At 48.9% G+C, this 24,511-nt stretch overlaps 1 protein-coding gene across 2 annotated transcripts; it reads left to right on the forward strand.

The window, feature by feature from the left end:
* The first annotated feature begins 1,730 nt into the window (after positions 1-1,730).
* Positions 1,731-11,516, forward strand: NR2F1 (nuclear receptor subfamily 2 group F member 1). 2 transcript variants are annotated; one of them, XM_037032294.1, is made up of 3 exons: positions 1,731-2,496; positions 4,902-5,429; positions 10,515-11,516. In XM_037032294.1, the coding sequence occupies exons 1-3, from the start codon at positions 2,037-2,039 to the stop codon at positions 10,793-10,795; spliced, it is 1,269 nt and encodes a 422-aa protein (XP_036888189.1). In that variant the 5' UTR covers positions 1,731-2,036; the 3' UTR covers positions 10,796-11,516. The 2 variants fall into 2 exon arrangements, with proteins under 2 accessions (XP_036888189.1, XP_036888190.1); XM_037032295.1 differs by having other exon boundaries at positions 4,905-5,429.
* Positions 11,517-24,511: the final 12,995 nt, after the last annotated feature.

Raw genomic sequence — 24,511 nt, forward strand, 5'->3', positions numbered from 1 at the left:
ATGGCGTGCAGGAGGCATGGCTAACCTTAGCCTCCCATTTTCTCTACGCCCCCCGCCCCCCCGCCTCCCATTCAGGGCTCTGACCAGTCAGTCGCCTTTGATTATCAGTTGCCAGCAGCCCTTCTCCTGGCTCCTTGACACAAGCTCCATATAAGGCAGCGATCTCCATAGAAACGTGTCAGTTTCAATAGTAGTGTCAAAGTTCACTATATACAGACATTCGCGCAGATCCCCCTTTCGGAAACATTGCTCTGCGAGTTCTCCCGTTTAAACGCATTCAATTTTGGGGTCTCTCTCTCTCTCTCTCTCTCTCCCTCTCCCTCTCCCTCTCTCTCTCTCTCTCTCTCTGTCTCTCTCCCTCGCTCTCCTCTCTCCAGCTCCTCTACCTCTCTCTCTCTCAGTCTCTCTTCTGTCCCTCAGTCTTCTCTCCCTTTTCTCTACGTATTCTACTAGTTGTTTTCCCCATATTCTTCCTCTGTCTCTCCTTTTTCTCCCTCCTCCTTGTCTCTTTTACTCCATTCCTGCAAAAGAGAGAGGGCTAAACTTAAAAAAAAAAGAGAGAGAGGAGAAGGAGGAGGCACCCCCTTCATATTCTTCTTATCGTTATTTTATACGTATATGATTTTTTTTGGAGGGAGGGTGTTGGTTCCCGGCTGAAGAGCACTTATTTAAAATACTAAAAAAAGAACATTTTTGGGCGATCTCCAGGGTTTTTTTAACTAGCTCTGTGTGTTATAGCAGAAGAAGCAGAAGAAGGAGCAAGAAAAAGGAAAAGAAGAGGATTATTTATTCGACCTACTTTGGATGTCTCTCTCGCTTTTTTTTTTTTTTTGCAATTCTTTTTCTTCTGATTTTTATTTTTTCTATTTTGCTGTGAATTCGTCGTCGGCGTGAATCTCTTGTGTTTTTCTCTCCTTCCGTCACCTCCCGAAAGAAGAAGGCAGAGAGAGCCCGGCGCCACCGGCACAACAAAAAGAGCAAAGTGTGTGATCCTCCTCGCCGGCTGTCTCCCGCTCTCCAGCGCTGCCTTCCTGAATGGCTGGCTGCGTCCGGCCCTGGACCTGGCCCCCAGACACCAGTGCACCCTGATCTCCGCCAGCAGCCTTGCCCCGCTCCCCACTCGGCTCACCGCACTCCCCTCAATCCCAAGCCCAGCGAGGGCTCCCGCCGGGACAGCGGCGGCTGCGCGGGCGGCCCGGACCTGGGCTCACGCTCCGGCTGCGGCCCGACTCCAGCTCCGACTCCGGCCCGGGCCCCAGCTCCTCCAGCGGCACTCGCCGCTGCAGCTGAGGCGGCGGCTCCAGCGGCGCCTGCAGTCGCGACCTCCTTCTCCACCGCCGCCGCCGCCCTCGCGGTCTTCTATGTCGGCTCAGCCCGCGCTCAGCGCGTAGCCGGAGCGGCCGACGGGCGGGCGGGCGCCTGGCGCGGGTGAGCGAGTGTGTGTGTGCGAGTGTGTGTGTGCGCGGGGGTGCGGGCGAGGCGGAGGGCGAGTGTGTGCGCGCGCCGTGGCCCATGCCCGCCGCCCCCGGCGCTGCGCCCCGCGCCGCTCCCGGCTGCCGCCTGTGCCATTTCTGATTTTGCAACTTGGGGAAGAAGAAAAAAGCGAGAGAAGGGAGCTTGCTCTCTGGGGGGGTGGGGAGGGGGGGAAGGAGAGCGTGGCCCCCCCAGGATCGGAGAGCGGGGGGGAGCGGGCGAGGGGAGCAAGGGTGTTGCGGGGGGGGAGTCTGAGAGCCTGGGGGGGCTGCAAAAAGAGAGAAAGAAAACAGCAGGAACCACAACAAAACGCCAGCAGGGCGGGCGGGCGCGCAGCAGCAGCGGGGCGGCCGAGGCAGTAGAGGCGGCAGCGGCGGCAGCGGCGGAGGCAGCGGCCGGTGCCCGGCTCGGGCTCGGCTCCCGCGACCCCGGGGCGCCCAGTGGGCCCCCCGCCCCCTCCCCCTCCCCCCTTCCCCTTCCCCTTCCCCTCCCAGCGCGCCCGCGCGCCCCGCGGCCCTCGGCGAGCAGCTCGGCTCCCCCCAGCGCTCCCCGGGCCCAAAGATATGGCAATGGTAGTTAGCAGCTGGCGAGATCCGCAGGACGACGTGGCCGGGGGCAACCCCGGCGGCCCCAACCCCGCAGCGCAGGCGGCCCGCGGCGGCGGCGGCGCGGGCGAACAGCAGCAGCAGGCAGGCTCGGGCGCACCGCACACTCCGCAGACCCCGGGCCAGCCCGGCGCGCCCGCCACCCCCGGCACGGCAGGGGACAAGGGCCAGGGCCCGCCTGGCTCGGGCCAGAGCCAGCAGCACATCGAGTGCGTGGTGTGCGGGGACAAGTCAAGCGGCAAGCACTACGGCCAATTCACCTGCGAGGGCTGCAAAAGTTTCTTCAAGAGGAGCGTCCGCAGGAACTTAACTTACACATGCCGTGCCAACAGGAACTGTCCCATCGACCAGCACCACCGCAACCAGTGCCAATACTGCCGCCTCAAGAAGTGCCTCAAAGTGGGCATGAGGCGGGAAGGTGAATATTTCTTCTCTGCTTCTCTCCCTGAGCTTCGCCTGCCTCCCCGGCCCTCTTTCTTTCTCTCTCACGGGGGTGGCTGCTGTATGGGGCTAGGGCTTCTGCAGTCTCGACCCGTCCCAGCTTCCCTTGTCCCTGCTGCCTTCCTCCCCCGGCGTCCCCCCCCCCCCCAGCTCGTTGCCGCTGCCTCCCCCTCCCGGCCTGCGCTCCTCTCCGTGGCTCCTCCACCCCTCTTGCTGCCTGCTTTGGATTGCGTCCCCGAGATCGTGAGCTGTGGCTTAAAATCCCTTTCCTTCCTCCGTCTTGGACGTGCTCGATGTGTATCTATTTCCCGCGTGTGCGTGAGGATGCTTGGGGCTGTGCTGGCATGAACTTGGGGAGGGGTGCTTACTTCCCGCAGAAAACTTGTTTCTGTGTTTTTGCATCCCACTTTCCCCCCCATCTCTTTTTTCCCTTTATTTAATATGGGGGAGGGCTCGGGACTGGAGTACCCTGAGTAGATTCATTGCTGCATCATCCTTTTGGAAGCTTAGCATGGAAAAAGAGGAGTGAGATTTATTGCACTTGTAGGTCTAATTAGGGGAGAAGGGGGGCTTCTGGCCTGTTCACTGGTTCCCTCTTCTCTTCACCGAGCTGGGGCCGCCTCCTCCAGAGCTGTGGCCTTGTTTTCACCCCTCTACTTTGAAAGGGAAGTTTGTGACTGAACTGTGCTTTCATAGTTGTGTCATTTTTTTAAAAGCATGATACTTGTTTTATTTCTTCATCAAACTCCACCCTCTGCTTAAATACTGCATACAAATTACAATTTACAACGGGCATTTACCGATCCTTCTGATTTGCCTATAATGCATAGACTGCAGCTGGCATGAGCTTCCACATCATTTAATCCCTGTGTTGTATGGCTTTGGTTTCTTTTAACACAACTTTTGATGTTGTATTTAGATATGCTTCATGTTCATGTGGCAAGAGATGCAGCACTTTTCTTATAAATATATTTAGCCGTTTACAGTTAAAGTTTATCTCCTGACAATCGTTAAAGATGTCTTATAGTCAAATTAGCAAACCAGTCAATTTTGCAGAATGCAGATTACTCCTTCTTGTAATTGACTTTAAAATTATATTTTATATGCCACAGGAAAAGAAATTGAATTCCTTCAGATCTGAAAGAGCAGGCAAATATGACGATTTCATTTCTAGCTCCAGGGAGATTTTGTAGGCATCTGGAAAAAAAGGAACTTTGAGTTGTGCTCTCATTTAATTGAAAAATAACTGCCAAGTTCAAAACTATAATTAGGAAAAAAAGTATCCTAGCCATTATGTTTCAAGAGCTTGAATTGCATTGGAGTTTACATTAAAAATAGAATCAAAGCAAACTTAAGAAAACGGTGCATAACCTGAAACAAGACAGCTATGTGTACATGGACATATCTATATTAATTTGTTGGGGGGAAGAGTTCGGTAGCCCTAACTTTTTCTAAAGTTGTCTTTGTTTACGTGGCAATTTAAAACGCTGGCACTGTTGAAGTAAAACATACACATTAAAAAAAAAAAACTTTGGTCAGCTTTAAGAACTCAAAGCATGCTTACGTTTTGCATTCAGATGGTTAATGAATCCAGTGTTTTTGCAGTTGCAAGCTCGTGCATTCACTGGGCAAAAGCTGGCTGCAGGTTGCAGTGGCACCACACAGGACAGACATTAATTATATTTCCCACTTTTTTCCATAATGTTTGGCTACTGTAAGTTCAACTTTTTCTTGATATTTTTTAATTTTCTGTTGCTTTTAACAGCGAGAACTTTGTGTGGGGAGATGGGGAGGAGGAGACAAGGGAAGGTGCAGGATACTTGTTTTCTATTGAGAAGTTGTAAGTGGTTTGTAGGGTATGTAACTTGTATCTATTTTAAGGATAATTCTATGGCATTTTTAGAGAATGTGGAAACATTTTGAGCAAAACGCTGCTTGCTTGCAAATGAAGAGACAGCTAGGCATTTGCCTAGAACAACAACCTTTCTCTGATTTTTCCTGTTTATTTTCTACCCTGATTTGTTTCCCTCTGGAGGAGTGAGAGGGATTTCCTTAATCTGCATGTTACTCCTTGGTGGTGGAGGGGTTGGGTGGTACTTTCTTGGCTAGTCGGGGCTGGGGGCCCTGAAGTCAGGCCTAGTTCTCGAAGGACTGGGGTGGCCAGGTGCGCAGGCTATGGCTGGACATTTCGACCAGTGGAGCTGGAGGGCTTCATCCCAGATATTTTCCTGGTCCTGACTGCGAGAGTGAGCGTGAGAGAAAATGCGCGGGGCGCGTGTGGCTGCGAGAGAAGCCTCCTCATTGTGTCGGGTGCTCTTCGGCTCGGCGATGTTCGCAAGCCTCCTGGATGCACATTGCCTCTTTTCTCTTTCTTTTTGTCAGCGGTTCAGCGAGGAAGAATGCCTCCAACCCAACCCAACCCAGGCCAGTACGCACTCACCAACGGGGACCCCCTCAACGGTCACTGTTACCTATCTGGCTACATCTCTCTGCTGCTGCGCGCGGAGCCCTACCCAACGTCGCGCTACGGCAGCCAATGCATGCAGCCCAACAACATCATGGGCATCGAGAACATCTGCGAGCTGGCCGCGCGCCTGCTCTTCAGCGCCGTCGAGTGGGCCCGCAACATCCCATTCTTCCCGGATCTGCAGATCACCGACCAGGTGTCCCTTCTGCGCCTCACCTGGAGCGAGCTGTTCGTTCTCAACGCAGCCCAGTGCTCCATGCCGCTGCACGTGGCGCCGCTGCTGGCCGCCGCCGGCCTGCACGCCTCGCCCATGTCCGCGGACCGCGTCGTGGCCTTCATGGACCACATCCGCATCTTCCAGGAGCAGGTGGAGAAGCTCAAGGCGCTGCACGTCGACTCAGCCGAGTACAGCTGCCTCAAAGCCATCGTGCTGTTCACGTCAGGTGAGGCTGCGGTCGCTGGGATGGCAGGCCATGCCAGGAGCCACGGTAGGCTCCACTCCGCCCGGCCGGGCCTCCTGGACCTCCGCCGAGCCGGCCAGGCCCTCGCCTGACCTTGGGCCTGGCCGTGTCTTGCGGCCCCCGTTCCAGGACTCGGCAGGCGGCGCCGCTGCCATCTTGCGAGCGCGGCGGTGCGGGAGAGGAGGCGGCGCGGGTGCGGGCCAAGGGCGGGCGGCAAGGCCTAGCGGCCTGGTCCCCTGCGCGGGGCCGCAGCGGCAGCGGGTGCGTGTGTGCTGGGGGGGAGGTGGTGCTGTGGACCCGTCTGGCTGCGCGTGTGTGCGGTGTGCTCGCGTGTGTGTGTGTGCGCGCGCGCCAGAATTCAGCGTTTCTGAAGGAGGAGAAGAAAGGAAAAGAACGTGGGAATGTAGCTTTCTCCTCGGTGTGGCAAGCTCCCTGGATGAGTTTCCCGACCTAGACACACACACGCGCACACACACGCGCGCACACACAGAGGTGGAAAGAGAATACGTTCAAATAAATCATAAATAATCCTGCTTTATTGGTGCCCCTGATTTTCCCTTATCGGAAACCATTCATGTTTGCAGTTGCTGAGGTTATTGAGGGTCGTAAAAAACGGATTCGATCTAAACAAGAAAGATAAAAACAAAAGCAATACCGTAGAACTCGAAAGTATGGAGGATTCCCGCCCTGGAGATAAATCGCATCGCCATGCAACACACTCCAACATCGGAAATTTAACAGAGTGCCTCAAAAATATCAAATTAAATGTAGGCTGTGGTAACATGCATGTTAACAATTTCTCTTATGATAGATGGTTCAAATTAACTCCCAGGAAAGTGCATTAACGTAGCCTTTGAAGGCTCTGGTCTGAGCCTCTGAAAACACTGCCCGCCTTTTTTATTATTGTAACCTGCAAGAGGGAAACATATAAACACCCCGGACAGCAGGTAATGGGGAGAAATATAAACAAAGCCAGAAGAGACGCTGGTGGGGAACAGAGCTGCTCAGACTGGGTCTCGGCCTTGCCCACTGTGATTAAGGATAGCTGCAGTTTTGCCTCCATTATTGGCACTATTGTTTTTAATTCCTCCATTCAGAGAACAAATAAACTACCCTAATAAATCTATCCTAGAGCCAAGACACCCAAAGGCCAAATTAAAACCATTCTTGAGCAGAGATGGCAAACCCCTTTTCCCAAGGCCTTGGTATAATCTATCAATATTTCTTGGCTTTCATGCGTGAAGAATCGTATTTACATTGTATTAAAATGACTCTTAAATTTGCACAATATTGTAATGTAGCAAATGTAGTATTAATATCGATCTGAACAGCAGATAATTTATTTAGACAAGAGCATCTCATTTGTATGCAGGGTGGCCAGAGCCGTGGACTTGGACTGCCCCCCTTTTACTTTCAGTGCAAATGCAGGTCTGCTAGTGGGAGAGGGAGTTATTCTTTGCAAGAGGATAAACTGAGAACCTTAAAACAAATGGAAGATTTATTGAATAGGCTCCTCAGTGTTTGAATGCATTTTATCTTAATAAGTCTTCTTGATAGAAACGTGTTTTTCAAAAGTGACAAAGAGCCTGGGAAGCAGTGACCGGGCTGCTTTAGCTCTGGCAGGCCTGGGGCCTGGCTGGCTCTCCACTACCCAGCTTCTTTAGCCAAATTAATCAGGAAGCAAGCCAGTGTCAGGGAAGCTGGGGTTTTAAAATCTCCTCCAGTGAGGTGTCTTGAAGCAGAAATGTGACTTGGAGCTGCACAGAGGTCTTCTCAAGAAAGGTCTCCATCCCTTTTTCTTGTCCTCCTAAGGTTCTTTGAACCCCCTTGACTTTTTTGATCTCCTGCCCTTTCCCAGAGAGAGGCAAGGACTTTGCAGGCTGGAGAGAAGACTGTGGAATTATTTAGCTTTTCTTTCAACTTTTCTTCCTAAAACATCCCTGTGAAAAGTATTTCTTTTTTAAAAAGTTTCCTCAAAGAAGTTTCTTAAACCAAGTCTTCAAGGTGCAAGGGAGGCCGAGAAGTGAACAATAACATTATTTTGTTGGAAAATTACAAGCAGAATATCTGAAAATGGAAATAGAGCTGTCAGTAGTAATTCACCCCCCCCCTTTCATACAACACATTGCCACTTTTGACTAAACTTGTTTTGATTGCTAACCAGAAGGGAATTCATGGGAAGCCTTCTCAAAGTCATCCAACTTTTGAGAAAACTTTGAATGATGGAAAAGACAGTTTTAGACATATTGTCCAATGAGGTTTGCTCCGGTTAAGTATTTGAAGCTGGCACAGGGGTTCCCTGTGGTGGTTTTCACATTTGGCCTCCGGATGGTATGCTTAATCCTTAATATTCTGGACAGCATCCAAGGACTAGGTCATGACCTGAACTTACTTTTAAAAAAAACTGTATTAATTCATACACCTAAATATTCTTTCAAATAAATGAGACCTTCCCTGAAAGGAGCCATCTAGTTAACATAAATACAATAAATCCATTTTCAGTACAATAATAACTTTGATTTCTAGTTATGGCAGCTGATTACATCTATATTTCCTGAACACTAAACTCTTCTGAATGCACAACATGAAATACATTCTCCACACTACAAAGGCTAAGCCGGGAGGGCCTGAACAGTAATGGTTATTTATTTACATAATTTCTTTGCCATATACTGTAGAAGAAATATTGAAGTTTCCCACATTGACACTACCATATAAAAAGTGAGACATAGATTTTGCACACTCTGCCTCCTTAGCTTATCTGGAGTATATATAACTCATGGCATATAAATATGGACTACATTACACCCCCTGCTCACCTAGCTTTGCTACCACAACCACTCAATCCATTGGAGAGCTCATACTGTCTGTCCTCAGTTGAGGGAATCCTGTTGCAGGAATGTCCAGTGTGGGAATAACTATCTACATTGGGAAACCAGGACCAAACCAGGGGTCCTGCTGGAAGGAGGCCATAGGTCTTGCCAGCTAGCTCCTGGCAGTCAGGCCCAGCTACAGGCATTCTGCCTTTAAAGGAGTTAAGGTGTCAAAGCAGCCAGCACAGGGCGCAAGCATGCCTTTACTGGGCTTCTCTCCCTTGGAGTGGTCTCACTGGGAGAGGAGTAGTGACCTTGCTCCCTGGGGGCCCTAATTGTAAATATCAGGTAATTGTAAATATTTTACAGACCTGAGGGAATGCCATATGGGTCCTCAAATCTGCTGGGGTATCAGTGGTTCCTTTTTATTTTGCACTGTCTAAGGCTGAAAGAGATCCTGTTGCATAATGGGCAGAAAATGCATGTAAAGCAAGATATATGTAAATATGAGTCTGCATGGTGGCCATTCAGCAGAACCAGGTTAGCAAGCAGGGCCAAGGGCAGACCTCAGGGTCCCCTCTCTCTAAGGAGCAAAGCCCCAAAGTGCTCCTGCCTTCACCCTGCTAGCCATAAAACCTCACTGACTTCCCATTTCAGGCCAGTGTGGATGCACCCAAAGCAGCTGGTTAGAGTGATTAGACATCTGAAAGGAACCCAGTTTGGATCTGGGGTCAAAGGAGACTTGCCTCAGAAGTTCTTGAATTATCACTAGTTTTATTTGTGTTTTTGCTCAAGGCCATAATCTTGTAGATGAAGGTGTTAGAATGCTTTGTAAATTCCAGTTCTTGAAATACAAAGACATAAAGCTCAGAAACTCAGCAGACGGAGGTTTCACTTTGAATCATTTGCTACATCATCTTAGGGTCACACTTGTCCATTCACAATTATATAATATCCTTTTGCGGGCATTGTTGTGCATGAATTCCTTCCCAGATCGATATATTAGCAAGCTCTACCTTTGATCTCCAGTCAGTCTCCTGACTGGCTAAGGGCTCCTCTGTGATCTTCCTGATCTTTAACTGTTTATTATTAATATAAGAAACGACATAGGTATTTGAACTAAGAAAGTAAGCCCTCACCTCATTCATCTGATTCCATGGTTCCCTCCATTTGCTTGCCTCTAGTTAGTTGATATAGTATAAACTGCTGTCTTGAATATTTTTAGGAGACCAAGAGCAGACTTGGTTGGTATGAGATAAACACACAGGTTTTGAGATGCTGTCATTGTGTGTCAGTGCCTCCCCCCCTTGGTCCTCTAAGGAAGCTTATTTCCCCAAACCCCCCCTTCCTGACCTCCCAATTTTGAAGCAGCAGCAGTAGCTGCCTGTAGCCCAGCTTTGTGTCTGATCTCTGAAGATGTCTCCTTTCCGCAGCCTGGAGTAACTGAGCCATATTCTTCCTGATTATTATACAGCTTACAGAGATGTGACCAATTTTCAATTACTTGATCTAAGGCACGGATAGAAGTGTACACCCTCACCAAGGATTTGCTGCAGAATTCTTGCTTGCATGGATAGCGGATCTCAAATTCTATATTGCTAAAGCATGGGCTTGATCTGATTCCAGGCACTGCCAGCCCATGATTCCTTACCGACTCTTACGTATTTGTTCACCACACAATCTAGGTTCTCCTTGAGGTTTCTGGTTGGGATCATTTGGGTTTGAGAGGGGGATTCCAGGAAGCCTTTAAGAACTGCCTTCAGGCTGCATATTTCTTCAGGGCTTCTGAACACCTCAAAATCAGGGGGAAAGGGGGTAAAAGTCCTCCCTTTAATGAGCACAGTGGACGGATGCTCCCCTGCAGGCAGTGGGCAGGTTGCTGGGTACAGCAAACATGGCTTCAGCATTGTACATTATTTAATGCAAAGGTGAAAAGAAAAAAAACAAAGGGATGAGAGAGGTTGCTGCCTCTGCATGTGTGTGCTTCTCTCTCCAGCTCCCTTAGGCTTGGTGGGGGTTTGATTTATTTTATTTGTATTGGTGGGGGTTTGATTTATTTTATTTGTATTGGGAGTTGGTAGAGGAATGGGATGCATGGAGGGATGGATTTCTTTTCTTTTTCTCCTATTTCTTTTTTTCTCCTTTTCTCCTCAAAAAAAAAGAAGAATTTGTAATGGCTTGTGCTGTTGCTGTTCACTGACCTAACCACTGTGCCTCCTTCCCTTATCTCTCCTTCCTGTGGCTGCCCGGGCAGATGCCTGTGGCCTGTCGGATGCTGCCCACATCGAGAGCCTGCAGGAAAAGTCGCAGTGTGCGCTGGAGGAGTACGTGAGGAGCCAGTACCCTAATCAGCCCAGCCGCTTCGGCAAACTGCTACTGAGGCTGCCCTCGCTGCGCACCGTGTCCTCCTCAGTCATTGAGCAGCTGTTCTTCGTTCGTTTGGTAGGTAAAACCCCCATCGAAACTCTCATCCGTGATATGTTACTGTCTGGGAGCAGCTTCAACTGGCCTTACATGTCCATCCAGTGTTCCTAGACCTTGGGCACTTCCCACCTGCCCCCACCTCCCTAGAGACTCAGAGGACCGGCAGGGGCCATGGACTCCAAAGCCTGGGGGACACCGGGCGGCTGATGCAGGGTGCAGTGTGCTGGGCAGGCTGGGCAGGGGGGAGGAGGGCCAGGAAGGCAAGAGCAGCCCACCCTGCAGAAATGCAACCCGAGCTGCAATCCAAGAGAAAAAGAGACTCTTTTAGGATCAGATCTGTGAACACATTGGAAAGGAAAGAAAAAGGACCTTGTGTCTGGTGAGAAAAAGAAAACAATCTTTGGAAGAGAGGACCATGAGAATTTTAATGAAACAAGAGGAAACTAATGGATCTTCCGGGATTTATTGTGGACGGATGTGGATATATTCTGTACAGAAAACAACACACATGGAAGTGGACTGAATCCTATGTAGAAACACACGCACCCCCAACCATTGTTATTCATTTTGTAAGATACTAGTCTTTATTTTCATTTTTTTGTAAAATTTAAACATCGTATGCACATAAAAAAAAGGAAACAAGAATTAGGGGAAAATAACATTTTCCAAATAATTATAAAAACTGTCCTGTGTCTATGTATCTATATCTGTTTTGTATTTTTTTCTGGTTCCAAACCAGATTTCCTGTGATTCTATACTAATAATTTTTGATATAACCCTTTGCTTCTTATAATGAGTGCGATATATGTTGTCAAGGCTGTTCTTCAAGAATTAAAATTGAAGTGAAAATTTAAACAAAATAAAAGAATTTAGCAAAACCCACGTGTCCGGTTGCTTGACAGGTGTCATCAGTGCAAAAGAACCCTCCAATTAAACTCTACTCCAATTATTATTAGAATGGGGAGGGGGTAAGAGTAGAGAACTTTTAAGGTTTATTACCAAGTTGGCTAGATTTATTTCCTAAACCAAGCCGCTGCTTGGTTTTGTAAAGTTGGAGAGCCAGGCTCTGCATGGGCCACAATGGTTAGGGAGGACCGGGACCCTCGGCTGCAAGCGGCATCCGATGGGACCTTGTGGGTAGTGGGAAGCTAGAGGCCCTGCATGCAGGTGGGCCGCAGGTTGGGTCTCGGGCTGGGGCAGGCCTGGTGATAGGGCCAGGCGGGGCCAGTCTCAGGGCACAGCTTGCTTTGGTGACTGCAGATGGGAACTTGCCTGGCTGTAGAGGTGCAGAGCACTAGAAGTAGGGGATAAGGGAGGGAGAGGGCCACCTAGACACCTCTGTACCTCATGTCATGACTGGAGGTCTGCCTGCTTCCCCAGCTCTGGGACAGAGTTAGGGCCTCAGTGCTGGGAGCTCTGGCTTTGCTCTCCCTATGGTCTGCTGAAGAGGCCATTATGGTTTGCCCTTTTCTTCATACCCTGTGAGAGGGTTTCTATAGGGGGAGGTCCTCCAGGTCTGTTGGGTTGACAATAGGGCTCTCCCCACCCCACCCCACCCCACTGCCCCGCTCCCCCCCATGGCCCTTAGGGATGTGGACCTGAGACCTGGGAGTGGGAGTGGGGGAGCTAGACTGGAGCAGGCTCTTTTCAGAAGGGTTGTTTGAGCCCTAGTGGCCCCTTGAGGGCATAAACTGCCGCCAGGCCTCTCCTTGGGTGTGCTTGGTGGGTGGGTGGGGGGCGGTGTGCTGCTCTCTGTAACAGCTTTCAGAGCATGAATGTTTTATGGGATCACAGTCAGCACTGTGAGAACACATACTGCCAAGGGAGCTTTTTCTTACCATATTAATAAAGCCAGATCTTTTAAAATAACACCTCTCACCTTCACCCCCTCCCCCAGCCCCAAACACACCCGTCTGAGAGGCAAAAGCTTCACTTTCAGAAGTCATTGGCAAAATTTTGCTTCCAATTTGTTATCTAGAAGTTTCCAGGTCCCTACCCCACTCCTTTAAAAACACATTAACAAGCTTCTCCGCTCCAACCAGCCTGAAGTTTGGATATTCCGAGTGCAGCACAGTTCAAGCAATACCATGCTGTGGAGAAACCCCTGCAGGTCCATGATCCCCAGCCAGCCTGCCTGGAGACTGGCCTGGTCCTGAGAGTGGCTGGACTGGTAGGGTATGTGCAGTGTGGAGTCCCTCGATCTCCAGGGGCTCCTGTCTCTGACGGGTCATATTCTGAAATGTTCCTCATCCTTTGCACCCTACCCAGGAGCAATGCCTTTGTGCCTGCGGTGACTGCCCTGCAGGTTTGACAGCCAAGGCAGTTGGGTCTTGGGGAGAACTCCTATTTAACCACAGACCGCCTCCCAGGAAGTCCTCCTGTGCTGCCCAATGGCTGGCAGAGCGTGAGGGTTGGAGTGGAGTGCCTGTAGCCCGAGCCCAGAGGGGGAGGGGAGCTGCCACCAAACGCTCACGATCTTTCCTACACTTCTCAAAATGAGATGTAAATATATGCATTACAGTGTGATCCCTCTGATGAAAACAGATAAACATTTTTGTAGGTCTGAAACGTATTTTTCAATTAATCTCAATGTGGAGGCCCAAGCACAGGAGTCCAGTGTGGGGACTGGCCCTGAAACCGAGGCCTGGAATGTACCAGGCACTTGCTCCAGGGGCCAGAGGTGACAGTACCAACTTGGCTCTGCCAGACAGGACAGAGCGTTGCCCCTTGCCCCCTGCCTAAGGAATTCCCACCACCTTTCTAAACCTGGGTTCAAGCCCAGGACGGGCCAGTGTAGAAAGAGGAGCGGCCCATCTTGTGTCTTCACAGAGTCCCCCACAGGCTCAGTCTGGGGACCAGGAACCGGAAGGCCCTGGGGCGGAGGAACTAGGGGAGACAGTGGCGGTCTGCTCCTGCGGGCTGCGGGTGATGGGTTTCTCCTCTGCTGTCTCCGTAGTGGCTGAGCGCGGTCCTGGCCTGCATTGTCCACAGAGAGACAGTTGTCTCCAGAGGTCTTCGAGTGTCTCAACCAGAGAGACCGAGCCTCTCAGGGACTCAGGAGCCGCGTGGGCGCCCCTGCCCGGCTGTGCGGGCGGTCGGCACCGAGGCTTTCTCTCCAAGCGCGCAGTCGGGACCTTGAATTTGCCCGCAGTGAGGGGAGGTTTAGAAGCTGAGATGACGGCACCTCGGGCGCGGAAGGAGCCTGCGGAACAACCGAGATTAGTCCTTTCGGCTTCCTGTGACCCACGAGCTGCCCGAAGGCCTCGCGAGTGGGCCGCAGCCCGGCTCCCCCTCGCAGCGCAGAGGGGCAGCTCCAACCGCCGGGCTGCCCAGCTCAGTGCTGGGGACTCCTCAGCCCCTGGCAGCCCCTGGGCGGAAGGCGACCTGCAGCGGAAGGCAGTCAGTCTTGCCGGGGTGGCTGCCCGGGGCCCTGAGCGGAGAACCCAACTCGGATCCAAGCGCCAGGGGGAGCCGTGGGACCCGGGTGTGAGGCGGCAAAGCCGCAGGCAGGTGGCCAGACGGTGCACCCGAGGCGCGCGGCCCCGCAGCGGCCTGCAGGGCCCGCTCGAGCCTGGCGTCGAGACCGAAGGGCAGGGGATGGGGCGAGGGGACAATGGCGGGTCTCTAGGCGGAGACGCACCCGCACGGTCGGGGAGCGGCCCACACGAGGTGACCGCCCTGTCAAAATTACCCACGACGTGGAAAAGTCAAACGTTCCCTTTTCCACCCCAAACTCTTGCTGGGCCACCAGAACTTTGCAGTCGGTTTAAACTGCGTTAGCCACAGCTTTACTTAAAACATCAAAAAGGCTGCCTCGGGACGTGTGTCTTGGAGAATCTCCAGGGAGCAGAGGCTGCGCCTCACCCGCTGCCCCGGACAAGAAGTGGCGCGAGGGAGTTCAGACGCGGCCTTGGCGCGGACGCGCGCACCCCGACCGTGGCCCTGCCTGGGAGACACCGCCTCCCGGGGGTGGGCAGCGCGGACGGCCTGGGGGGGGGGGCCCGGGCTAGGGCCCCTCGCCTGGGTTCAGGCAACTCGTCTCCAGCAGCCGGGCCGGTCCACTCCTCCAGGCCCCACTGCCCAGCTGTGTGGGATCCTTAGGAACGCTGAGCATCCACCTGAGCTGTTCTGCTTGGAGCAGGCAAAAAGCTTATTTTTAAAAATTCGTTTTCCTCTCTCTGCTCCCCTCAGGTAGAAGATACAAGACAGTCCTTGTATCTCTCACGGTGGCAGAACTGCCTCCCGTGAGCTCCCAGATCCCTCAGAGCGAACCTCCTGGACGTCTGTGCAGATGAGAAACCGTGAAGGGGCGCGGGGTGGGCACGCGGGGAGACGCAAGTGGCGACTAATGGGACGCTCCTTAGAGGGTCTGCTCAGGGTCCGCGGCGTCACCGGCCTTTAACTCGGAAAGCCAAAGAGTTCCATTCCTAAATGAGTTAAAGACCCATTTACCTCTGTCGTGTTCTATTCATCAAGCCACAAGTTGAGAGTTCCTAACATGCAACTATTTGTTTGCTTACACAACCAGCTGGGCGCAATTTCACGTCTGAGATATCTATCTGAAAGCGCCTCTCATTTATTATCTCTCCCTGTCAGCGAATCCACTTTCCAGCTCCCCCTTCCCCCTTTGGAGTTTGTTTGTTTGTTTGTTTTTGTTTTTGGTGGGCCTGTTTGCCCGGGAGGACCCAGGTCTGGAACGCTCCCTGGGGAGAGACCGCCCCAGAGCGGTTTCTTCGGTGCCCAGAGTGCATGGACCAGGGTGCAGCAGAGACTCGCTTGCTGCAGCCGCCGCCATTGACCCCTGCCAACCGGCAGGACGGTGTGGGGGGCCGGGTAGCCTGTGGGTCTGGCGGGACACAGCTGCCTTTCTCTCTGGATGTCCTCCCTGCTAGCTCTCCCAGAGTAAGCCTCAACCACCTGTGCGAGGAGGGGATGGGAAGTAGGCCCGGAGGGGGGCCCAGGAGCCTCTCTCGGAGATGGGGGCCTGAGATGTGGATTTGAGAGATGCTTTCACAAAGCCTCACCTAGTCTCAAGGGGCCAATTTCTTCTCTCCGGGTCCAGAGCGCGAGTGAGTAACCAAGATGTAAATAGTTTTGTGATGGGTTGGGGGAGGGGGTAGAGCGTTTATTGTGTGCGCTGAGGGAAGAAGGCTGCACGTGGTTTCAATTTTAAAGCACAAAGAAATAACATGCAATGGAAAAAAAGAGGTTTATGAATGTAATTGAGAGGAAAGAAAACAATTAACACAGTGCAAGGTTGCACACTCGATTCTCCACCCCTCGCCTTCTGTTCTACCCCAATTTTGAGAAATCCGGATCAGGTGAATAGCGTAGGCAGTTGAATCTGGCTGATAAGGGAACCTCAGATGAAGATCACAGTGATGGGTGGATAATGGTGTCTATCCATCTCCTAGTTGGCTGAGGCCTCCTCCAACGAAGCTGAAAACAAGGGATCAAATCCCCAAGTCCAGCATCTAAAATATCCCCAGTTGTAAAGATGGGAAGGAAAAGGGATGTTTGTAAGGGAAGGGAGAGAGGGAGAGAGAGAGAGAAAGAGAAAGAGAGAGAGAGAGATTTCTTTAAGGCAGACCAGGCTGGTCTCTGCAGGCTATCCTATTGTGTTGATTTACGAAGACATTTGCTGTATATAACGTTTAAGGCTGATAATATCATTGCTCGGCCAGATAAATAAAGCGTTGGCCCAATGGTGGGGTCAGCGATCGATCTCTGGGCTCAGAGGAAAAAGGAAACAGACAGGGTCGAGCACAAGGCTCTGTCTGCGTGCTTGTCAGTCGGCATGCAGAAGCCCGAGTGTGTGTGAGCGTCAGGGTATGCAAGAGAGAACCAAGTCTTCAGCTGGCCAAGAGGCTCATTAGCATTCCTAACCCATGGACCTGTGCTGACAACTAACAGAGATATCCCGCTCACCACCGGGCCTCCTCTCCTTTTGTCTTCAGATCTGGAGGAGAAAAAGATTTCTTGGTGGAAGCTGGAGCCTGAACTTCCATGTGGTTATTGGAAATTCAGGCTATAAAAAAAAAAAAAGATGTTTCCAGGACCTTGCTTGATCTAATACTCTGCTTTTAAAAACTTCCCCCCTAAAGAAAGAACTTTTTTTTTGTTTTTCTCTCTCAAAGTGTAACATGCTGTTGAAACTCCAATCTTAGAGAGAAAATATCCTCTGAAAATATTTTGCCATTTCTTCCTGTTGACAGTGCAGAAAGGTGGATGTTTACGTGTTTGGCTCACACACACATGTAAAACTGGTTCTTTGAGTTAAAGACTTCTAGATATTGTCTGAGCTTTTTGTTTCTCTTTTTTTCTTCTGCTTTTTTTGCTATGATAAAGTTCATCTTATTTTCTATAATAAATGCCCTGCTTATTACTTTATCACTCTCCCTTGTTTAAATAAAGTACATCATTCAAAATTAAATAGGAGCTAATGTTGTATTAACTATCAGAAGCAAATTTAGAGGCTTCCACTATTTTAAGAAACATTTTAAAATTATACTCATTTATGAAGCTTAATCACCTTGCACCTATTTTGGGGTAAGTGTCTTTTAACCATATTGCACAGGGACAAATATGTATCCACTTTGCTCTCCTAGATCTGTGCCTTGAACTCCATGGAAGGAGGCAGATAGTTTTACATCAGAATGTACAAATTATCCCATGTTGACAGATGTTTGTCACTTAGTAACTTCTTTCCAAGTTTTCCCCCTCCCCTATGGCCCTCTTTCTAACTTGCTTTGTTGTTTTAAAATATGCATGTCTCTCACTGGAATGCCAGTCACGAGTGCAAACTTTGTGTCCAACCTCCCACATGAAATGATCCTTTTAGAGGGAACTCGATATGTCTCAATCTGCACTTCACTCAAAGCCTCTGGGTACCAGCCACTCACTCACTGGTCCTGGCTCCAAAATAACTCAGCAGAAAACGAGTTTCCAACTAAAAATCCCCTCGAATGTCTCCCAGGGAAGAAATATAGCTCCTATAATTAAAGGAGGCAACGGCAAGAGGGGGAATGCAGCCGGCAGCCTTAAAAAAAAGTAAGAGTTTTATTTATTTGCTGATTGAACTTGGGTTGTCATAACCAGCAGGTTTATCCACACTGGAAGTGCTGGAGGTTTGAACTGCGTGTGCACAGAGAGAGATGTGGGGAGGAAAGGAAGGGGAAGAGAGGATGACATGGAATAGGAAGAATGAAAGAGACAAGGACAACATTGTGAGAGAGAAAATGAACTCTGTGGACAGTGTAATGTGGAAAATTTCCTAGCACCAGATTTGAGTAAGAACTTGTAGCTGAGAAATATGGGGAGTGGGGACTCAGAATGAGATGAGGGTGTAATTATAGTTAACTCTTAAATGTGGGGTATCATCAGGAAAAGGAGGACTCTGTTTTCCCTGGAGAAGTAATGTGACAGCAGGAAAATTATTAGCTATTTTGTGTGTGGCGGTTTCGGTATGTGGGGGGTGGAATTAAAGGAGAGAAACTGGAGATAAGGGAAGAAGTTCCAGGACTCAGAGCAGAAGTGTCATGGAGCCCGAAGCTTCCATTCTCCTTGGCAAAAGTTGCCCTAGTAGGTGTGCATGTGAAATCTTCTCTAGAACACATCAGTTTTGCCTCTTATTTTAATAAGTCTTATCTATTTGAGCTGATTCTCTCATTAGATCCATTTATAAAATGATTGGACTCACAGGATGAAGAACGCCTTCCAATCTCTCTGGACCACCCCCCAAAAGCTTCAAATCAGAAAAAGTGCTCTGGCCAGGCAGCTCATTTCGATTAAAAAGGCAAAACTTTAGCACTGATGAAAAACAGATGAATTTTTTCTCCCTCTCTCTGAAACAGTTACTCTCTTTTACTGATGTGAAGTGACGTCAGCAATGCCTGTCCTATCCCCTTGGAGAAAAGGGAGAGAGGAGGAGGGGATGGAAAGAAGGAGCTGGGAGAAAGGGCTACAGAAAGAGAGAAAGAGCTAGCAGGGACAAGAGGGAGAAGGGAGGGGTCCGGAACAGAGAATGAGAATGAATATCCTACACTTTTGGGCCAAAAATTCCACAAAGTCTAGGCAAAACAATGCTTTAGAAGCTGGTGATTGATAGGACACCTTTCTCTACCCTCACCGATCTACATATTCTAACATATGGAAAGCTTACAGGCCCTGTGCACTTATAGAAGCCGATAATGCATTAGCTCTCAGCAATATTTACAGCACCACTTTTAATACACACCAGATGGTTCGCGACTGTGCCGCCTCAGCCAGCTCACTCCTCGATTTTACTCAGCGGCACTTTGTTGCAATTACGCTCCATGCTGAGACCAATTTTATTGGTGACCTATTTTTCATATTTGCAGCATTTTATGTTAAAAACCTCCTCTCTGGCCTTTTTGTAAAGGGCAGTGCTCAGGAAGGGAGAGCTTCGGAGGACGGAGTGGCTGTCTAGGTGGATATTAATATTTATCATGATGTTACCTACCTCGGGTTTAAGTGAGTAAACCGGATAGACATAAGTAGTCCGGTCATTATGTTTGTTCACTCACCCCCTGTTTGTCAGACCCCTACGGACTGTCTACACGGTGCGCTTGCCTCAGAGTCAATACATCGGACTATAAATATTGTATTCCATTAATTATCACGCCACTGGCTTATCCTGGGCGCCGGCGTCCTCGAGCGACGCAGGGCAAATGAGGACGCTTCCTGAGCATATTTCTAGGCTGGGAACCCCGCTGAAATTTTCTTTCTCGGTGCGTGGGAATTCCTAGAGCCCGAGCGACTGGCTCACCCCAGACTGGGCCTGCGGCTGGCTGGCCAGGGAGGGGGGTGCGGCGGGCGAAGGCCGCCGCCAGGAGCGCTCAGTACCTGTTATCTTGCCACGCAGAAGGCCGCAGGGAGAATCCCATTTGGCACACCGGGAAAGGCTTTCAACTTTATCTCCAGCCATGTAAATATTCCCGAGTGCCCGAATGAGGGACTTTGTTTTGCACGGAACAATATAAATATCCTATTTGCTGCGACACAGGTGTGCTCTTCTTACCCAAACTCTCCCCCCCCCCGTTTATAATAACGCTTTATACCCCTTTCCCCTGGTTAAAAAAATCACAGATGTTTACTTTATTGATATAACCTAAACCATGGTTAGGCTGAGAATAATATGCCTCAACTAACAGTCATTTAGCAAATAATAGAGGCGTTCTGGATGCTTTCCAATGTTACACATGTACTTGGTCATAAAATGATACGTGAAAAAATTAACATCTGCTTTCCTAAAATAAAGTGTGCCAAGTAGCTTTTTATGAATGCTTTCCTCATTTTAAAAAGAAATATGGAGAGATAAACTGGCACCCAGATGTATAGCATATTTATAATGGTTTTAGGATTTAAAGGTAGCTATTCATTGCCCAAGCCATTTAAAAACTGACGGTTTAAAAGCTACTTAACCCCAGACATCTTTGATTCCTGAAAAGTCTTCCAAATTTTATTATTTAAAGAGGAATTTACTGTAATTTAATTGCATATCAAGGCAGAACTATGCGCAAGTCGGGGCCCTGCAGCCTGAGCTCAACAGAAATTCCAACTTGCCTTTTATTTACCTAATTTCTCAGCAAGGTTCCCAGGCCCTTAAGAAGACAGAACTGGAAAGTTGAGTTGGGCTCTTTTTTGTTGTTGTTTAATTCCACTATTAGGAAATGAGGCCTACCTTTGAATTATTTCATTAGGATTTGGCCTTTTGGGGGAAGGGGTGGGAACCATAATCATTAGTGGCTTTTTATTATTTCTACAATAAATGGCTAGATTCTTTGTTGAATAAGCTGCTTGAATGTTTTGCAGATGTTCCACTTAGACCAAATCTGACCCCCTATTTCCTCCCAAATAAGTCGCTTAAACTCTCCCACCAGTGCATTTAATGGAGAGCATGCCCCCCCCCCTTTCGGACAAGTTTATAAGTGTAGAACATATTCTTATGAAATTTCCACCTAACTGCACACACACACAAATACATTCACACACACACACTCCCATACTCCCACCCACTGAGCCTCTGAGCGTGGTAGAGGGTAAGGGAAGAGGAAAAAAAAGACAAGAAACTGGTGAGGCGGAATGGCAAGGAGGAGGGAAGTCAGCGCAGTGGTTACACCCCTCCCTGTGCCGAGGCGCGCCCTCTCCGGGCCCCTCACCCCGCTTTGTGCCTTTGGTTGAAACAAGGGGGGTGGCCCCGATCCGTTTCCCCCAAAGTGATGGGAATCTTGATTTGTTAAGTGCTTGGGGCATCTGCCTAAGGTGTTCGGGCCATCCCGGGGTGCCGAGGCCAAGCTGGGTAGTCCCGCAACCATGTGGGGAGCATCCCTTCCGCCGCACCGCCCCAGCCGCTGCGACCGCGCGTGGGGACCGCGGGGCTTAACAAAGGGCTCCGTGGGGCGCGCGCACGTGACGGGCTCCAGCGCCGCGTCGCGGGCCGGCCGCCGGGAGAGGCCTCCAGCCAGGGAGCCGCGTGGCTTCTTGACAGAAAAGGCACGGCCGGCCTCGGGCCGCTGCGCCGGCTGCGCTCTGCCCTGCCGGGAGGAAGACTCGTCTGGCTGCGCGTCGCAGGAGCCGCACCTCTCGTCTCTCCGGCTCTGACTTGAAAAGCACTTGGAAGAAACTGTGTGTGCGGGGAGGGCCGCGGGGTGGGCCGGGGCCAGGCTGCTAGGCTGAGGGGGGCCGGCTGGTGGGTGGATGGGAGGTGGTGGAAGAAACAGCTCTTTTCTGAGTGACAGGACTCCTTTTCAAAGGGCAAACCGGAGAGGGGGAAAAAAGATTCTAATATGAATAGGAGAATTTTCAAGGTTTCGAAGAGTTACTTCCCCTCCCCCCTTTTAAGACAGATCCTTTTTTTTTTTTTTTAGAAAGTGCCTGTGCAAACGTGCCTTGATGTGTTTCAGGTTAAAGAATGACCTATTAACTTAAAAAAAATCTTTTTGGCTTGATAAAAATTATTGAAACATTTTAACAAGATTTTGTGGGCTCACCAGAGTGCTTAAAGCAGCAGAGTAATCACGACGGTGTATTTGTGAGGCAAACAAAGGGAATATCTCACAAAGTTCTCCCTTAGCCCAGTAACAAAACCTGTCACATCTTTACTTCTTACTAGAAAAGGGACAGGGTCCTTGTTTGAACACCTCTAAGGTGATTATTAGATGCCTCTGTGAGAAATCAGATTGGGAGAGGAAAGCTCATCACACACACAGATTTTTAAAAGCCTGCCTGTATTTGTAATTTAACCTTAGAAACACTTTTATTATCTCCATTCTCAACCCTAGCTTTTTTCTTTAATTGTTGGAGGACCATGCCTTACCGAGGAGAAACCCTTTCTTTAAAAGAGATTTAAACCCACAGTACCAGTTGTTTGTTGTCGTTACCGTGATTATGATGGTTATTATGTCATCCCCTCCTTTTTGCACTTGATCTGATGAGAGAACTTTTTAAAAGAGTGTGAAATGAAGGACACAAAGACAGTATATTAATGAAAAGAAGAAAGTGGCCCTTTTAATGAGAACTAAAGAAAACTCAAATGTAGATGAAGTGTACCGTAAAAGCTGCTTCAAAGTCCATCTTAATTCCCTTGGGCTCAGTCATCGCGAACATGTGATAATTGGGAGTTCTGCATGGAGGTAAGGCAGCCACGGGGTGGGGAGGCATGCAGATTGCCTCCCTGCCCTATAATTCCAAATACAGTTGAACCAAGAACTTGGAGATCTTACAGAACCCAGATTTGGCTACTTTATTTTCAAGTGCTACCTTACTTTTAAAGTTTTTTTTTTTCTTCTTCAGTAACTGTGCTCACCACCAAGGGACTTCATCCTCTGCCCCACTCTACTCCCAGCTGGTCAGTACATGCTGGGTGATATTCTAGGTTTTGACTATTTTGTGACCAACTCTGTTTAATTTTCTATTTATTTTCGGACCTAAGCTTTTCTGGATCACAAAAGTCCCCACAAGCAACACAGCAATAAATCCAAACAAAAATAAGACAGATTTCCTCATCGATGTGTAATAAAGTTAAAGGACATTGTTTTGTCAGACAAGCGCTAAGTAGAAAATAAATCTCAGAGTCTGGGGAAACAAAACGGAGCGCTGCTGGCATGTGTGTAAATTTACTTTTAAAAGCAATAAATCAATGTTAAATTAAACAGCTGGGTACCCTGTCTAGGAGAAGTTTCCATGTTTAAGAAGAACTTGATGGGAGAAATGTTCTATTTAACAAGACACCAAAAAAAAGTTTAATTTTTATTGTTATCCGAGGCAAGACTGGCCTGGGAAGTTCTCTGAACTTCAGAGAGGAAGGGGGAAAGAAGAGGCAGTGTGAATTGTATCTCCTTTCCATCCTCAGATCTTTACATATATTTTCAGGCGTAAGGAGACAAGTAGATTTCATAGAAATGTTTTAGATGTTTTGTAAATTGTAGACTAAACTCTGACATCTCTCTTTATTGGCTTAAGTTTGTTAGGTGGGTTGTGATCTTTGTAGGATTTTTTCTGTAAATACTATAATCTATGGAGATATTTTAATAAGTACTTTGAGCTTTCTCAATGTGGTCACTTCGCACAGTAAATAGCGTAGTAGGAAAATAAAGGGATCTGTTATTTCATATTTGCTATGCCTGTTTTAATTGAGAAGCAAAGTTGAGATTATAATAGCATTTAAAACTCAACTGTAATGTTTTAATATTCATTTTCAAAGGTTTGTTTGTTTGATTGGTTCTTTTTTAAACAAAATACTTCACTAGGAACAATTGTATGTGTGGGTGGGGGCAGGGGGCAGAACAATAGAAAACCCAAGCTCTGGCGCTGTAGTCTAAAGAACAATGTGAATCAATGAGTTCCTACAAGAGCAATATCCAATATCAGGAACTTACAAGTAGTTTAAAGCTAGTATGTATGTACACTGGATTCCTCCCACCCCAATCCTAAAATAAAATTCCAAAAAGAATTGACAGAAATTCTTTAGAAAGCACACATATTATTGAGATGGACCCTCTTAGTTTTTTGAATTGAGATCGACTGGTTTAAAAGAAGAACATGGGGTTTTTGCCTAAACAGAAACCAGAAGATTACTCTTTATTTTCTTCATATCACAATCCCAGAAGCATTGCCTTGTTAAGCTAGTTCTATAGAATATTCATGTAATCAGTTAACATCATTCAAACTTAAAAAAATAAAAAGGGCTGTTTTAAACCCCCCCCGAAAGTTATAAACTAAGAGGAATATTTGGCAGCATTTTAGCTACCTTTAATTTTCTTCAGCCAAAGGAAATATCAAAGATCTGGTTGCCTGGAGAAGAATAAAGTTATATTATTCATATTCAGCACTCAGTTTCCATGGCCATCCATGGCTTGTTAAGTAACTCTGGGTCTTATGCCACTCAGAGATAGCTCGAATTGCCTGTCAGGAGATGATTGGGCAGCCTTGTAAACTCAGAATGACTTCTCAAAACCTGCTAGGTCTTTCCAGTGATGTGGCTTTCCTCTGCGCTGAAGCCCTGGGAGTCATGTCAGCCCAAGGTGAGCCTTTCAGGCGCTGCCCTTTGTCCCCATCTGGAGAGAAAGGTGCAGAATTAGACACTGGACTGGTTTTGGGGTTGGGGGTGCTGGGAACAGAAAGGCCGCTTGTTCTAATTAGAGACAATAAGCAGCCCTGTGAGGAGCTGTCCTCTAGCCTTAGCTTGAGGCAGAAAGGGTCTGTCTCACCTCAGTGGTTAAGTTTTTATGAGCTGGCTGGTGGGGTGAGAAGCAGAAACCTGCAGGTAGCACTGGGCTCAGGTGAGACTGGGCTGGAGGTTAAGTC

Source organism: Sturnira hondurensis, unplaced genomic scaffold (assembly GCF_014824575.4).
Source record: "Sturnira hondurensis isolate 20B ecotype Veracruz unplaced genomic scaffold, ASM1482457v3 Scaffold0021354, whole genome shotgun sequence".
Classification (NCBI taxonomy): Eukaryota; Metazoa; Chordata; class Mammalia; order Chiroptera; family Phyllostomidae; genus Sturnira; species Sturnira hondurensis.